Genomic DNA, 15,990 nt, shown 5'->3' on the forward strand with positions numbered 1-15,990 from the left:
GAGCCATGAACCAGTCAGAAGCCATCCCAATGATGGTCAAGCCAAGGGCCTATATAGTGCAGGTTAATTTTTACAGCTTGTAAAACATGCTCATCTGAGTTCTTACCTGTCACTGGAAGTTGGAGAGACAGGAGCTGAGGAAGTCCCGATTCCTTTAGATTTGTTGACTTTTGCATAAAGCCTATCAAACTCTTCTTCAGGTATTGCCCCTGGGTCATAACTACGATTGGCTTGCCCAGAAATGATTGATGGGCCCTGGGGAGAAGGGGTCCTCAGATGACCATGCTGGACTGTATTGTGTGGCGAGGACTGAAGCAGTGGCTGAGGCGGTGAAACCATTTTACGGTCCTTAAAAGACTGTATTTGGGCATAATTGGGATCTGTGTCATCGTCTTTGACATGTTCATATATGGGTCCGCCACCTGCGACTGTTATGTCTTTGGCGCGTTGCTCATGCAGCTCAGAATGTCTTGCCTCATTTCTGATAAATGGGAAGAAAATATTTTGTTAAGACATTCGGAATATTGGAAACAACACTATAAAAACGAAAAAAAAAAAAAAAAACCCAGGAAGCATAACTATCTAACTTGTATTTTAGCATGTTTGAAAAACGGTCATGATGGTTAGACAACTGTGTAAAAATGAGGATAATTATGATTCGGATGTCTACTGGCTGAGGCTTAGTTGAGACAAGCATGGAGTTGTAAGGAAACAAAAATCAATGTTAGATTAGCAGTGGCTAATTAAAGTGTTTACAGCAGAGGCCTTGAGTTTTTTTTTTTTCTTGCATCCAACAGCAAAAAATAAACTATTCCCACCTGTCACGCTCTTCTTTCATCCTTTCAAAATCCAGGTCAGTCAGAATGTCTGACTTTTGACGCGCCAAAGCTGTCTTGGCCTCCTTCTTGTCCTCTTTTTTCTTTCCAAATCTGAGGAGGTCACATAAACGGGATACAAAAGTAATAGGGAGGAGAGAAATAAAAATGTATTACCAAGGGGATCTGGGCATAAAGTACTGAGACAGTTTAAAAGTAACAAAAGTTGCCAGCAGACAATCTATAAAGTTGCGTTCAGGTTTGGTGAACTATTAAAAGCAAAAACAATGAAAAATATAGTTTGAAAACTAAGACATTGACAGACGTGTTATTTCAAGGAGACATACTTAAACTACAATCCATTATATTTGATTTTATAATATTCCTTAACTATATTTACAATGTCATATGCATGAAGCCTGTGCCTCAAAGTGTGGAGTCCGAGTCAACAAAATGCGTTGAGGCAGTCCATAAAATGGTGCTATGGACCGGTGCCAAAATGGAAGTCTAACCTTTTATGAGTACTTTGTCCTACAGTGAATGCAGTGACACACACTGTATGCATTAACACCACAAAGACGGTTGTTCACAGGAAATATAACAGAACAGCATCAGCAAAGACTGAAAGGCAGCCAGTTGGATGACGGCAAAAGCTACTGCTCTGTCATTAGTGGGAACAGAAGGATGACTTGTGAATATTCATGACCTCGCACTACATTCTTTACCACCACTCATTTGCATGTGGAGATGAGTTAATCAGAATTATGTACACATGTTATTAAGGCTACCATCTGTGTAAGAGAAGGTTGGTTGTGGGATAAAATCATTTGCTGGTCGCTCCTTGGGACCAGAGGGGGAAAAGGCATTTGCTGGAGAAGCAATTGATTAATTTTAATGGTTGATGTGTTCATAAGCAATACTGTGCCAATATGTATACAATACTGTATAGGTTTTCAAATATATGAGTCCATCACACCATCAGTTCCAAAACGGCGCCCTCCGAGGTGTTTCTATAATTGAAGCGCATTACGGAGTGTTAAAACTGTTATAGGTTCCAAATGTCTTGAGGTATTTACTGTCAAGGGCATCAGAGCACATTGCCGCAGAGACTGCCTGATTCTAATTTCTATTTTATTTTAGATTTAGTTACTTTGCCATAGGGAGGGATATTTTCCTAATTTACATGATCGTGTATTGAGGTATGTATATCAGGGTCTGATGGATGCTGGAAATGGAGTGCAAACATGTTATTAAACCCTCTTAGAGCACAGATGGGGATTAGTAACTAGTAAGACAGGGAATGTGGAAAACCAAGATGGATTTTTGTTGACCAAGCAGACATGGGATCCGAGTTTGCTGAAGGTAAGAAATGTAAGCACAGAATATTGATAAACAGCATAAAACCCATTCCGACTCAGAAACTGCTTTGTAATATTGACTTTACACCAAGCTACTTAATGAGAACAGTGGTTTTGCATTCACTTACATTGCACACTGTACCGTATCATTTTAAGGCTCAAGAAAAATGTCTTGAGCTCATCTCATTTCGGAACAATTTGGGAAAGAAAATTCTCATCTTCTGTCTCTTCAACAGAGTGACGTTGAAGCAGTGGTTATAATCCCATACATTTATCAAGCTATTGGACATAATTAAGTTTGTATTAGTAAACAGAAATACTGATACAAAGTTCGCCATATGGTGGTGAGGCATTTTTTTTATTTGCTTTGCACAGTAGCACACACAATTTCCAATGTGCCTGGCTTGAAAAGGCGGAACTAGCCTCATGAGTGACATGAACATTAGCAAATGAGTGTGGTTGTCTTTGTTTTATTTTTTAGTTTAGGTTACCCAATCTGTGCATCAAAGCAGACTTACCAGTGCAGGTAGAGCATGAATACACTGACGACGTGTAGTTTTTTTGTTTTTTGTTTATTTATTTTACGTTCAATAGATACATTGAAATTACACTAGTGGCTTGACTTGACCACTTGTGAGAGGCATGACAATACATTCAAACCATTTCAACTTCTTAATTGTTGACATGGAGAGCCAGACATATGAGTAGAACATAAGCACACATCTGGTGACTTTCAAGATGAATGTTATTTTTATTTAGATGTTTTTCGGTGCCCCCTTCCTCTGCCATCGTAGCATGCAAATCCTTGAGGAAATCGCTGAGTGACATTGTGCAACCGTGACAAACAAATGAATGCAGCTCACAAGCAAGCAAACACGCACGCACGCACACACACATGCACACACACCCACACACGCACAACCAGGTGATTGGCAGGCGTGACACCGGTCGGTGACACGCCAATGACTTCCTGTCACATTGTTTGATTGGCAGGTAGGATGTCCATCCACCCATTTTGAGCACACTCTCTCTAATTATAAAACAAAAGCAAAGTCTGGTCAGAAGACAGCATAGTTTTTGCATAATGAATTTAGAGGCAGCTTCTACACAAAACAAAAGCTTGTTTTAGAAATTACATGACTAACTGTTTACGGTTGTAAGATTTATTTTAAGTCGTGAAAACTGTATGTCACAAGTCAAAACATGGATTCACTAAGCAACAAGCAATGTTATAAAATGTGTCATTGCATTTATTTTGTTTTAGAAAACCTTCAAAGGACAACCGACATCACTTTTTTGTTTCCTAACTGACATAAGAAAAACGTTTTATAGCATCTAAAATACCCAAAACACGAAGTATGATATATTTATTCAAATGCAAAACACCAATAAAAATTGAGCTGCGAATTGGGCATTTTCAGAAAGTCCCGCCCCCAGTTCGTGACGTCATGCCAAGACGTCTTGCATTGCTGGAGAATCAAAACAATGGCTTCAGATTCGGAGAATATGCTTTATTGTTACACATCCAGTGATGAATATGATTCAAATAGTTCTGAAGAGGAAAGCATAGATGTTTGCAATCGATTAAAGAATTTATTCCGTGCCGTTTTGAGGCAACATTTGGGGGAAATGTATCACCCAAAAAGAGGCAGAAAATGGCGTCCAAGCTCCTGTGAGGAATTAATCAGCCCGTTTCCACAGGCTGATAAATTCCTTCCATGGAGCTTGGTCGCCCTCTTCTGGCGGCCTTTTGGTACAACACGAGGTTTTCAGACCAAACAAGTACAGCAAAATACATTGACGTGATGGAAGGACTTCTACAATGTGTCTTTTTTTTTCGGTCAAGGGCGTTCCTTCAGTGACGGCACGTACGGACATGTCACCAACTCAAAAACAAGACTTCCTGAATATTCAGCGCGAGTCTTGAAACATAAAATATAGCTATATGCGGTGGACTCTTTGTAAAATACGCTCAGTAGAAGTCATTTGAAGCCATTTTACAAATTATGGACACAACTTGTCCGGTGACGTCGGTTGTCCTTTAAAACTGTGTTATTGTAGACCAGTGGTTCTTAACTTGGGATCAAACTCTTGGGAACCCCAAGAGTGTAGGTGAATTGGTCTCAGATATTCGATGGAGACTCTGCCCTGGAGGTTAAGGCGCACCCAACTCCACATGTCAATTAGTTATGGCACGCCTGCTTGGCCATCGCTGGCTGCAGGTGCGTCATACGCTTATACGCAGGTGCGCCTTATATGTGAAGTAATATTGAGCCATAACAGGTCTCGCAACTACTGTTAGCAGCCACCGATTCCATTTCCCCCTGTATAAGAAGTAGTGAGTAACCCCAGACTCTACTGCAGCACCTTATAATGTGGTGTACCTGATATTTGATAAACGTTGCGATAAGAAGAAAGGAGCGTCAGCGCAGAGCGCTGGTCCGTATGTGGAACTGTCGTGGCTTGGAATTGAAGCGGATTTATGTGGGACAGGAGATGTGAGACAATCTTTTTTCCTCAATGGATGCTACAGTTGCGTGTTTGCTTTGGATTGGATTGGAGTGGATATGTCTTTATTAGTCTCACAGCGGAGAAATTTACATTTCACAGCAGCAAAGTGATGAAAGGAATGAAAGTAGTAGTAGTAGCAGTAGTAGTTTCAACATTTAGCTTGTAGTAGACGTGCACATTCCACCATGATGTCCGTGATCCACTGCTGAAAAGGAGGCTTTGAACCTCTCCTCTTTCATCTCGAACTGCTTCATGTCACAAAGAGGGTACAGCAAGTTCTGAAGAATGAATGACACTCTGTGTTTTTGTGTTGTCATGTTATTTGTTATTTAGTTTTTTTTGTTTTTTTGACTTCAAGATGGTGCCGCGTAAGTGGCTGCCGATACAGCAGCTCCTGCATTTAGTTTTTCTACTTCTTTCTTTCCTTTCCTCATCCTTTCATAACTTTGCTGTTGTGAAATGTAAATTTCTCCACTGTGAGACTAATAAAGGTACATCCAATCCAATATATAATATTGAGAAACATTTGTCATTCATTGAAGGTGCACGTTATAGTTGGTTGCGCCATTCATTGGGTGTGCGCCTCATACTCCGGTGTGCCTAGTACACCGGAAAATGCTGTACTTTTATTTGTTTTTTTTTTATTAAATGTGTGTTTTTAATGATTTGAACTTGTTTAATTTTTTCTTTCTTTTTCACTAATGAAGGATGTATGTCTGATTTTTTTGAGTTCCTAACAAGGTTAAGAACCGCTGTTGTAACCATTTGGATGAAGGTGCTTGTCCTTAATGAATCAATTGTCATATAAGCAATGAGATGGTGAATATTTTCTACAGCGAATTTCATTTGCAAGAAAGTAAATAAGCTGGACTATACAGCATGTAGCGCTACTCAACCCCACAATGGAGCGAGCCAGCCTTAATTGGCCCTGCTGTTGAGAGTGGATAATAGCCTCATCGATGGAACATTTTAAGTCTACCAGAGGTGTCACATTTAGACCAGCTGGCGAGAAGAGAGCGTGAGGAAGGAGAGAAAGAAGGAAGTGCACGCACAGCTGCGGAACGTTAGGAGGGTACGCACGCCAGATACGCGCACCAATGAGTCACGACTGTGAGTCAACGATGTGACGACCATCTGACTCGGTAACCAATCACCAAATGAATATTCATGATCTACGGCCTCAATATTCTTTTAAATTTAGTTTTACCAGTTTAGTTCGCATGTGTCTTTTTGTAAAAGGTACTCATACACATTGTCCTTTGCGCACACACATATACACATGGGCAAATACGCAAATGGACACACGCACACACACACACACAAACACACACACAAGTGACTGCCGTATCTGATTGGCAGATGGCAGCAGTCTAGTTGACAGAGCCAGCTGTCCACTTTCATTTTAATGAGTTAATGTGAATCAAAATGGATCTGCATTGAACTATTTCTGTTAATGTGTGTGTTATTGGAGCAAATACTTTGAGAAGTCCATCAAAAAAAGAAAAAAAATGAACTTCTCTTCTTTATAGATGGTGCACGAACAAATGAAACGGTAATTGCGGGTAAAAGCAAAAAGTGTGATTACTAGATATGATTAATATAATCACACCAAAAACCAGACGCATTAAGAATACGACTGACTGTACCACTACCTTCAGTGCATTATGGTACACATTTACCCCCTGAGCGAATGTGGCAGGTCTCAGCCTCGATGAACTCTGAGCAACGCCAATTTGCCCTCTTAGTCTCTAACCATTACATGCAATCAAATGCAGATAGAGAGCTGAGGCTTGAGGCACAAGAAAGTAAGGAACATTTCGAATGATACTAAGATTACTGTGCAATGTGGCTGAGCTACAGCAAGAGGCTCATAATAAAAGAAAAAGACCACTGGCAAAATGAGATTTAAAATGAAGGTCTCAAAATATCGCACTATTCGAGAGAACTACAGTCTACGACAGAATTATGTTCGGTGCCAGTGAATCATTTAGGACCTTTTCTGACCTAAAACCTGTACATGTCAAGAACAAAATGAGAGACAATTGTCACACATCCGATCACACGTTTATAAATAGGAATGTGACTGTTCAGAAAAAAATAATCACAAAGCATGTTAAATGGGAATCAGTACGCACCTCCCACCATTTCGAGTGCCCACAATTAACCCCCCAAAAAGTTCAAATGTTCGAATAGGCTTTCTAAATTATGTTGGATGTTGGATTGTCTCTCTGCGTAGTTATGCCTGCAGTTCATTTTTCAGACTCCATTTCATTATCCATGTGATATAACTGGGAGAATTAAATTTACGCCTTTATGGTTTTTTTCCCTTGGTCAGCACTGTTGTCAACTTTGGATAAAAAAATGGCATACCTGCCCAGCGCAGTTTGTGTGTTCCAACATAGTACCTACCACTCAAGTAAGCATATACCGTATTTTCCGGTGTATATGGTGCACTGGAGTATAAGGTGCAACCCCCCCAATGAATGGTGTATTTTCAAGTTTTTCCATACAGCATATAAGGTGCATAAGGAACATATTCCATGAATTAAAAATGTTTTCAAAATATAATATATAAATATATATACAGTAAAGTCTCGTTATATCGATATTCAAGGGAGTCCGAAAAAATATCGATATAACCGGGACTATCGATATATCCGATATCGATATAACGAGACTTTACTGTATATGTTTTTCAAATATAAGGCACACCCCATTATAAGGTGTTCTTCTATGCGGGAAATTGAATCAGTGGCTGCTGGCAGTACTTGTGAGACCTGTTGTGGCTCAATATTACTTCACATATAAGGTGCACTGTCATCTTTTGAAGAAAATGAAAGATTTTGGGTGTGCCTTATACACCGGAAAATACGGTATTTCGATTTACAGTAAATAGCAATTGTGGGGCCCATTGTGGCCCTGCCAGATTTTTTTGTTGTTTGTTTGTTTGTTTGTTTGTTTGTTTGTTTGTTTGTTTGTTTTTCGGATTGGATTGGATTTGCCTTTATTAGTCTCGCAGTGGAGAAATTCATATTTCATAGCAGCAGAGTGATAAAAGGAATGAAAGTAGAAAAAAGGATGGAAAGACAGCCACTCTCGTGGCGCCGTCTTGAAGTCAAAAGAACAAAAAAAAAAACAAATAATATGACAACACAAATACAACATTACAACACAAAGACACAGAGAGTCATTCATTCTTTAGCACTTTCTGTACCCTCTTTCTTACATAAGAATTCTAGATGAAAGAGGAGAGGATCAAAGCATCTTTTCACCAGTGGATCAGGGACATCATGGTGGAACGTGCACGTCGACTACAAGCTAAATGTTGAAAGCAAACATGCAGCTGTAGCATCCATTGACAAAAAGAGATTGTCTCACATTTCCTGTCCCACATAAATCTGCTTCAATTCCAAGCCGCGACAGTTCCACATCCGCATCGGCGCTCTGCACTGACTATTCAAAAACAGTACTGGCATATTCATGCTGCCGAAAAGGCGCAACCGCTCAGCACAGTCTCCTGCTTGATGAATGTTGTGGTCAAAAATGCTGAAAACAATCCGTATCCATTCCACACGACGCCCAACAACACAGCGTGACAAAAGAAAACACAAAACAAGACAAAAACAACAAAAAAGCAAGGCTCATGAGAGCACTTGCTGACGGCTGCCTACTCGGGTGCCATGTTGGACTCCTTTGAAAGACTCATTGTATTTTACAGAGGCAGTTTTCTAAGTAAAGGTGATTTTAAGATCAAATTACAGAATATGCTTTTCTTAAGATGTGTATCAATGAAATGGCAAGGTGAAATCCCAGTTCAATAACATTCATTATTCAAGAAAAATGAGCTGCTATCAGGGTATAAGGTCCACATTGTAAATAGAAACAGTAGGCCTATTCAGAGTCTGTATGTACCTACTGTACTCTGGCTCTCACACTGTAAGATTCGTATAGTGTGAGTTAATCACACCAAATAGCTCCAACAGATAATTTTAAACACCTCTTAAAGAAATTGGGGCACCGCTCTTAGAGTGTTCTTTGTGTGCTCGTGAACACGTGATAACGTTTCACCGGGGTAAGTGCATGGTGCATTGATGTGTGCAATATGAGTGGATAGGGTGATCACATACTGTGCTTGTTTATTTGCATTGACTGAAAAAAAGATGCTACACATACTGAACTCCATGTCATCTTAGCTGAGATTATAATATACTGAATGGGGCACATTAAAAAGGCACACATGGCGAATGCAAGCTATACAGTGTTAAAACTGTATATGGTGCAGGAATCTGGAACACTGAGGGAAAACAAAAACATACATGTAAGGCTTGCATCTAATTCCCGCTCATGTGTCATGTGCTGATACGGTTGCAGTCCAATTGGCAAACGTCCATGCATATATTTTTCTCGAGCGTGTTCCTTCATCAGTCATTGTGACCGTAGACTATCCCAGATTCTAACGTAAAATTATCACTGCTACCTGTGAGGAACTAACTCATAGGTGTCAACATCCAGTCCTGGAGGTTCACCGTCCTGCATATTTTCCATCTCTCATCATCAAGCTCTACAGAAGCCTGATATCGACCTTGTGCTTTTGTATTTGGTGTGTTACAAACATGCAGGACTTACAGGATCAAAGTCTGACACCTTGGGGCCAACCAATTAGTTGCCTAACATGGTGCCCAACGCTGACATTGTATAAAATCAACACTACTTTTCAAATTGGTAGTCCAAAAAAAGGCCAGACCTAAGTAGTGCACATTACAAAGTCAACCAGAAATAAATTGCTTAGACGAAAATCAACTCTTATTGCTCTGACCAACCTTGATGTCAAACTCTTTTGTGGCCCAACTAAATAACTTCAGAAGCTCATAAAAGGCGTAAGAAATACAATGTTGGGAGGGATCTGGCCGTAGCAGAGCAAATTAAAGTGCATTAATGAATCTATTGTGATGCTGGCAGTTCTTGCAATCATTTTCTTGTTGTGCATGAAACCTGTGACAATCACTCAACATGTGGACGTGCTGTCATTTTTTTAAACATTTTTGTGTCTTAGCAGGGACATTAATCAGTTTGTTTAAGTTTTGAAGCTATTACTTTAAACTCACTGACATATGAAACTTTCACTCTCAATGCGTGAACAAATATTATGAAAAAGACATGGAAAAATAAAAACTCACCGCAATAGGCCGAAGCCTATTTTCTTAGACTTCTTTTCAGTCTCCTCAGATTCCTCTGCTTTTTTCTTCTCTTTTTCTTTTCCTTTACTTTTGTTCTTATCCTTCTTCTTGGTTTTGGCTTTCTTTTTCTTGTCTAGTTTGGTTTTCTCCTCCACTGGATCCCCTAGCCCTTGGCGGGAAGAGCTACTTGCTGGTGTTTCCCGTCCTGAACTTTGCTCTGATGCATCTAGATTAACATCGATATCGGAATCACAATGAGAACTGGACATTGTGGAATCAGAGAAAAAAAGACACTGGTGCATTTCTAACGATCAAATAACAAATTTGTAGCAGCTAAACCCCCTTGAAAATCAATTGCACTTTGTTGACTCAAAACACGTTGGCTGTTGGCTAATGTTGAAGTAAAATCACATATTTGGAAGGACAGCGTCACATCTGCCTCACAGTTTTTAGGTCTGGGGTTCGAATGAATGCTCTGGCATTCCTGCGTGACTTTGGTATGATGTTTGGTATGTTGTTTCAGTGTTTTAGCATATTCCTGCTTCCTTCATTTTGGAAAGCAGGTGTGTTAGGGTGATTAAAGACCGTTCCGTGTCCACAAATATGAATGTGTGCTGCTTCTCACCCAAATCAGGCTACTTACTACACACCAACAAGCCTGATGAGGACAATTGTTAGAGAAAATGAACAAATATTTCAGGACCATGCTTAATTCCTAACAAAGATATGGAAAAACAGGAAAACAGGTGTGTCCTTAAAAGAAAAAAAAAACAGCCACACTTGAGAATACATCTCTTCAGTCTACGGTCTTAGTTTGCTGTTCATCCCCTTGTGAAAACAAATTCCAGCATGCTTACACTTGGCAACAAAAATAAAATCAGTATCCATGTCCATGCAGCTGTCATTAATATATTTACCATACCGAAGCATTTTTTTCCTGCCATTCTGAAGAGCATTATTGTGAGGGCACTTTCAAGGTCTGTTCTTTATCAATTAACAGCAGCTTCCAAAGGTTTTGAACAATTAGAAGCACGGTGACAGACAGGGCTTGTGCGTGTGTGTGGTGTTGACATGCCCTATTAGGCCCATCCTGTGTGTAGTGTAGTGATCTGAAACAGGCCATCTCATTACTCTGGTGGTGACTGATAAGAGTTTGCTGCTAATAACACCACTGGGAAATGAGCCACACCTCACAGTGAAACAAACCAAGCAGATAGTGTTTACCTCCTGAATAAATATTTGAAGCTAAAGGCCGACAAAATATTGAATCATATGCTGAAGGGCAATCTGATGCATTGTTTCATAATGTTTGTGTTGACAGTGTTGTGATATTCTGGTAAAAAAAAATCCGTTTTTGTAGGTCAATACAATGTGAAGAGGTCATACATGGCACGGCAAATGGATGAAAAGTAGTAAGTGTCCATTGATCACGAGGTCAAAGAGACGGTAGTGAGAACATGTCTTTGCAAACTATTAAACGGTGGTAAAATATAATGGCTGTGTCCAAATCCCAAAATAATTAATCCTCATATAATACTTCATTTTTACTGCATTGAAAAGGACAAAGTCAAAAAGCCAGAGTGCGTTGTGGCTAAATTTTGTCCAGAAACGTTGTTATTCAAAAACTTTAATACATCACACGGGCACACACCGGGCCTGCGTGGGTTTTCTCTGGGCACTCCAGTTTCCTCCCACATTGCAAAAACATGCATGGCAGGCTGATTTAACGCTGATTGTACCTAGGTGTCAGTGTGTGGATGGTTGTTTGTTTATGTGCGTCCAGCAATTGGCTGGCAACAAGTTCAGCCAACCATCCAACTGCTCAAAGACAGCTGGTTTAGGCTCTGGAAACCCTTGCGACATAAAAGGGGATCGGAAAATGGACGGATGAATGGATGGATGGATGGATGGATGATAATTCATGTTGATTTACACTACTATGCGCAGTTTGTATGTATGCTAAAATGTGAGCAGGAGCACCGCTGATTGCATCGATCCCACCAGCGGTTCTCACCCCTCATCGCTATGAGAGGAACATGCTAATCACAAGAATACTAGCTGCAGTGTAATTAATCGCCAAGTTTCTGAGGCCGTCAATATATAAACGACTTTACACACAATGATTAGTTTGTTTCAAATATACGGTGGTTTCCCCTAAATTAAACTTACTGTCATCGTTATCAGGTGGCCCATCATAGGATTTATCGATAGCTGCCCTGAAGCTCTCGTTGCAACCTCTTCCTCTGCCCATATTTGGACGAGGGCGATGGAAAGGTAGGAGTTCAATCTTTCGATTAACTTCAGACATAGCAGTCTGCAAACTCTCCAGTGAACAGGACTTTTTCAAGCCCAGAGTCGGTCCAAGTCCAGCAGGGGTTTGTGGAGCTAAAAGAGTGGACACAAACAGAAAGATACAGTTATGAATGTGCGTGCTTGTGTTTCAGTTGCTAAAACGCTGAATTTCTATAAAGGGACTAAATACAATTATAACAACAACAATAATAATAATAATAATAATAATAATAATAATAATAATAATAATAATAATGTCAAATACAAAACCCTCAGTTCAATTATGGCTGATGGAGATTAGGGTGGGGGCAAAAACACAGAATAGGCTGGCCAGGAGTCAAAGACGACGGCACGGATGGCCTTTTTAGAGCGATTGTGTCATGGAACCAAAACTATGATCAAGTTTACTGTGGCATTGTTGAGTTTGTGATGGATGTGTTTTCTTGAGCATAAGGGTTTTGCTATCCATCACTGCTGCATTGAGAGATATTACTGAGGGAGGAAGGGGAGCAGCAGAAGGAATGACGAACGGAACTGTAGTCGATTGCAAAGTAATATCCAAAGCCAAAGAGATTGTAGGTGTAAGTTGGACCATCTGGCAGATACAAAGGTGATGTGAAGCATGTAACACACTGGATTTGAAAGTTTTAACATGATCAGATGTTTAAAAACAACAACAACAAAAACAGAAAAACAAAGAAAGAAAACGGTTGCAATCAGAGGTCTTATTTTTTTCTGACTGGGTGAGAGTGTGGATTTTCACCAAATAAGACATTAAATGGTTCATAATGTGACTCTTGTAGCAAGCAAGACACTTTCTGTGCTTTGCACCTTACATTGGACAAACTGATGGGAGGAATAACATCAGGGAGGAAACAAATCACGTTTATTCTCGAGAACATGGTGACAGAGCGGTAGGTGGGGAAAATGGAAAGTGGTGAGCAAGACTTGGCCTGCTGCCAACTAAAAATACATTTGTACAGGTTAGCATTATGCACACACACACACACACGCACGCACGCACATACACAGTTGATGGCTGTAGATTGTCGATACGATGTCACTTTGATTCATGATAGCTGAAGCAGAATCACTTAAGATAATGATTCCCTATACACATGACTGGTCTTGTGGTGTTTGTATGTGTGTCTATTTTGTCCTGAGATTAGAAGGCTGATGACTACGTGACTGCAGCATCAATTTTGGCCCACCCACACACAGATTGTATGCATGCATAATGTCCTTTGGCTGCTGGAAGGCGAGATGGACAAGGGCTGTGACTGGTGATGCTCCCATCCATAAACACACCACACATTATGTCCAGATGCCTACTATAATTATAATTTAATACAGACAATAGGCAGGATATTTATCAATCACATATTACGACAATTAGCTGCTGCCTTTTAGGAACAATTCAACCAACTATGAACTCATTTTTTTTTCGCTATTTGATCATAAATTCACAGCATCAATGTTATGAAACAAAAGCATTTTACTGAACATCCTATTCGAAATGGAATTGTAGCTCACGTTCATAAAGATCAAGGACGGAGAAACAGTTAATTCCTGGTATGACTGCTAAATGATCAAAACAGCATCTCTTTAGTTAATGGAATAATTTGGCAAATTGGAAGTGCTGACTAACACAGATTTAGACAATGTGCAACAATATTTAAGAGAAATAAACATTTTGTGTATGTAGGAAATTTCTTCTTCATTTGAGTTCAGCTCAGGAAAAGTTGTCGCAAAAGAAAAACTGTTTTGTTTATATATATTTGTTCAGTCTATCCATCCAGACATTGTCAGTGATAACTTTCTGGCACGAAAGGCAGACAACATCCCGGACTGTTTTCTGTTCAATATCAAAACAATACATTTAGTGGTGGTTATGCCATTGAACCATCTATTTGTTACGTAATGAATGTACATTTATGAATGCCGAACAGTGGTAGGAATATAAATGACACAGAGACAGGTGAAACTGGGAATCAACCCTTGAGGATTAATATATTCAGTTTAATATATCCGACACAACACTCCCTAAAGTGTTTTGTTACGTTGTCACTCAAATACACTTGCTCTCCAACAATAAGTATTTGTTCATGGCAGGATTTGTGCCATTAATGTAATTACTGCAGTCCAAATGTAAGATGATAACATTAAGCTGCTTTTGGTGGGAGAGCGTGAACGAGAGAGAGAGAGAGAGAGAGAGAGAGAGAGAGAGAGAGAGAGAGGGGGGGGGGGGACATGGCAGAACAAGTGATTAGTTGGAAAGGGTTAGAATAGGGTCCTGGCAGAGGAAAACAGACACTAAGATGATGGCATAGAAAGAGAAACAAAGAGCATGAGAAAATAAACGAGAAGAGAAGCATGACAACAGGAGAAGAAGTAGGAAGAAATAAATAAAACAAAAATAAGTCCTGAAAAGAAAATACAATGAGATGGCTTGCCAAGCTATCCCAAAGCTATTTGGTTGGCATCAATGAAATTGGGTAATTTCAAAGTCAAAATTACACTAAGGACCAGCTTAACAACACACTGCAGTAACACAACCAGCAGATCATCCATCCTCGCTCCAAGAATGTCAAAACACACTAAAACGAGTCTCTTAAACTGAGATATAGCTTAGTTTCAGACTAAGTCCAAGCTTAGCCTGTCCACATTCAAATGCAAAAGTAAAACCGGAACACATAAACGGTGGGTATTTTCTAGTGACCAAATGTGAAATATGAAGGTGTGCACATACTACACACTAACTTGCAACTTACCACTCGTCTGTGTTGGAGAACTGCAACTTCAAAATACTCCACCTATGTTGTTATTTTTAGTTGTAAAAGGTCCCCACCCAACGACTCCCTTTTCCTGTTCATGCTGTTCATGTATCTGTAAAGCAGCCTCTGAGACAACAAACGAGTTGGGCCTGAATTAAAGGCCTTTTCCTCTATATACTGCCAAGTCACGACACAAGATCCTGAAGGCCAAATGTCAGATTGATCCATTTCAAAGTAACAATGTAAAAAAATGCCTTTAAAATGAACAAACAAGAAAATAAATTAATAAATACATAAATAAATGAAAAGATTCGTAAATAATAATCATAATAATATGAATACATTTTATTTGTAAGCACCTTTCAAAGCTCTCAAGGGCACTTTACAATCACAAAACAAGCACAATAAAACCAGAGAAAAAAAATATAAACAATAAAAGAAGAGATAAAACTACACAGAGAATGTGATTTTGAATAGGTGGGGTTTTAAAAAAAATGCATAAATGGATAAATGAATCAAAGAATAAATAAATACAAGTGTGAATAAGTGAATAAATAAATAAACAAATAGATACATGAATGATTGAATAAATACATAAATAAATAAATAAATAACTATGTAAGGATCGATTTAGCATATTAAACAGTAGGTTATAGTTGTATGTTTGGTATGTATCTGTTGCTGAAGTACAGTAATGTATCATTGATTCCTCCAGGTGGGCGAAAATAAAAAAAAAACAAATCAACAGGTATCTTGGTAACAAGTTAACATTGGACAGCAAAAGCCTTGAACTAGTTGCTTGATTTCAATCAAACGATAATGCACGTCTGCAGCTTTAACGTAATGTTGGGCTGCACTCCAAACTAGAATAGTTCCTCTACTTATGGTACCTTTCAGAGGCAGGCACCATATTTTAAATTCCAATCTAATGGGCGAAGAGGAAAAATTGTCAAATGTGTGAAGAAAATAAACCATGAGTAGTGGGATATTTTTTCTACTCAACTTTCCAAGAACGTATGTGACATTCATTGAGATACTGAAATCGTACATGCAAGCAAGCCAC

General features: G+C 39.3%; 1 protein-coding gene across 4 annotated transcripts in view; it reads right to left on the reverse strand.

The window, feature by feature from the left end:
- Positions 1-15,990, reverse strand: part of LOC148894763 (partitioning defective 3 homolog B-like) — a 141,775-nt gene that overhangs the window by 52,408 nt on the left and 73,377 nt on the right. For all 4 annotated transcript variants that reach the window (XM_089002561.1, XM_089002560.1, XM_089002562.1 and 1 more), the window contains 4 exons: positions 12,031-12,246; positions 9,862-10,087; positions 819-929; positions 107-481 (listed from right to left, as the gene is read on the reverse strand). In XM_089002561.1, coding sequence (XP_088858687.1) covers positions 107-481; positions 819-929; positions 9,862-10,087; positions 12,031-12,246 — 928 coding nt within the window. The remainder of the gene's footprint in view (positions 1-106; positions 482-818; positions 930-9,861; positions 10,088-12,030; positions 12,247-15,990) is intronic.

Source organism: Hippocampus bargibanti, linkage group LG08 (genome assembly GCF_051943395.1).
Source record: "Hippocampus bargibanti isolate YZ-2025 linkage group LG08, ASM5194339v1, whole genome shotgun sequence".
Classification (NCBI taxonomy): Eukaryota; Metazoa; Chordata; class Actinopteri; order Syngnathiformes; family Syngnathidae; genus Hippocampus; species Hippocampus bargibanti.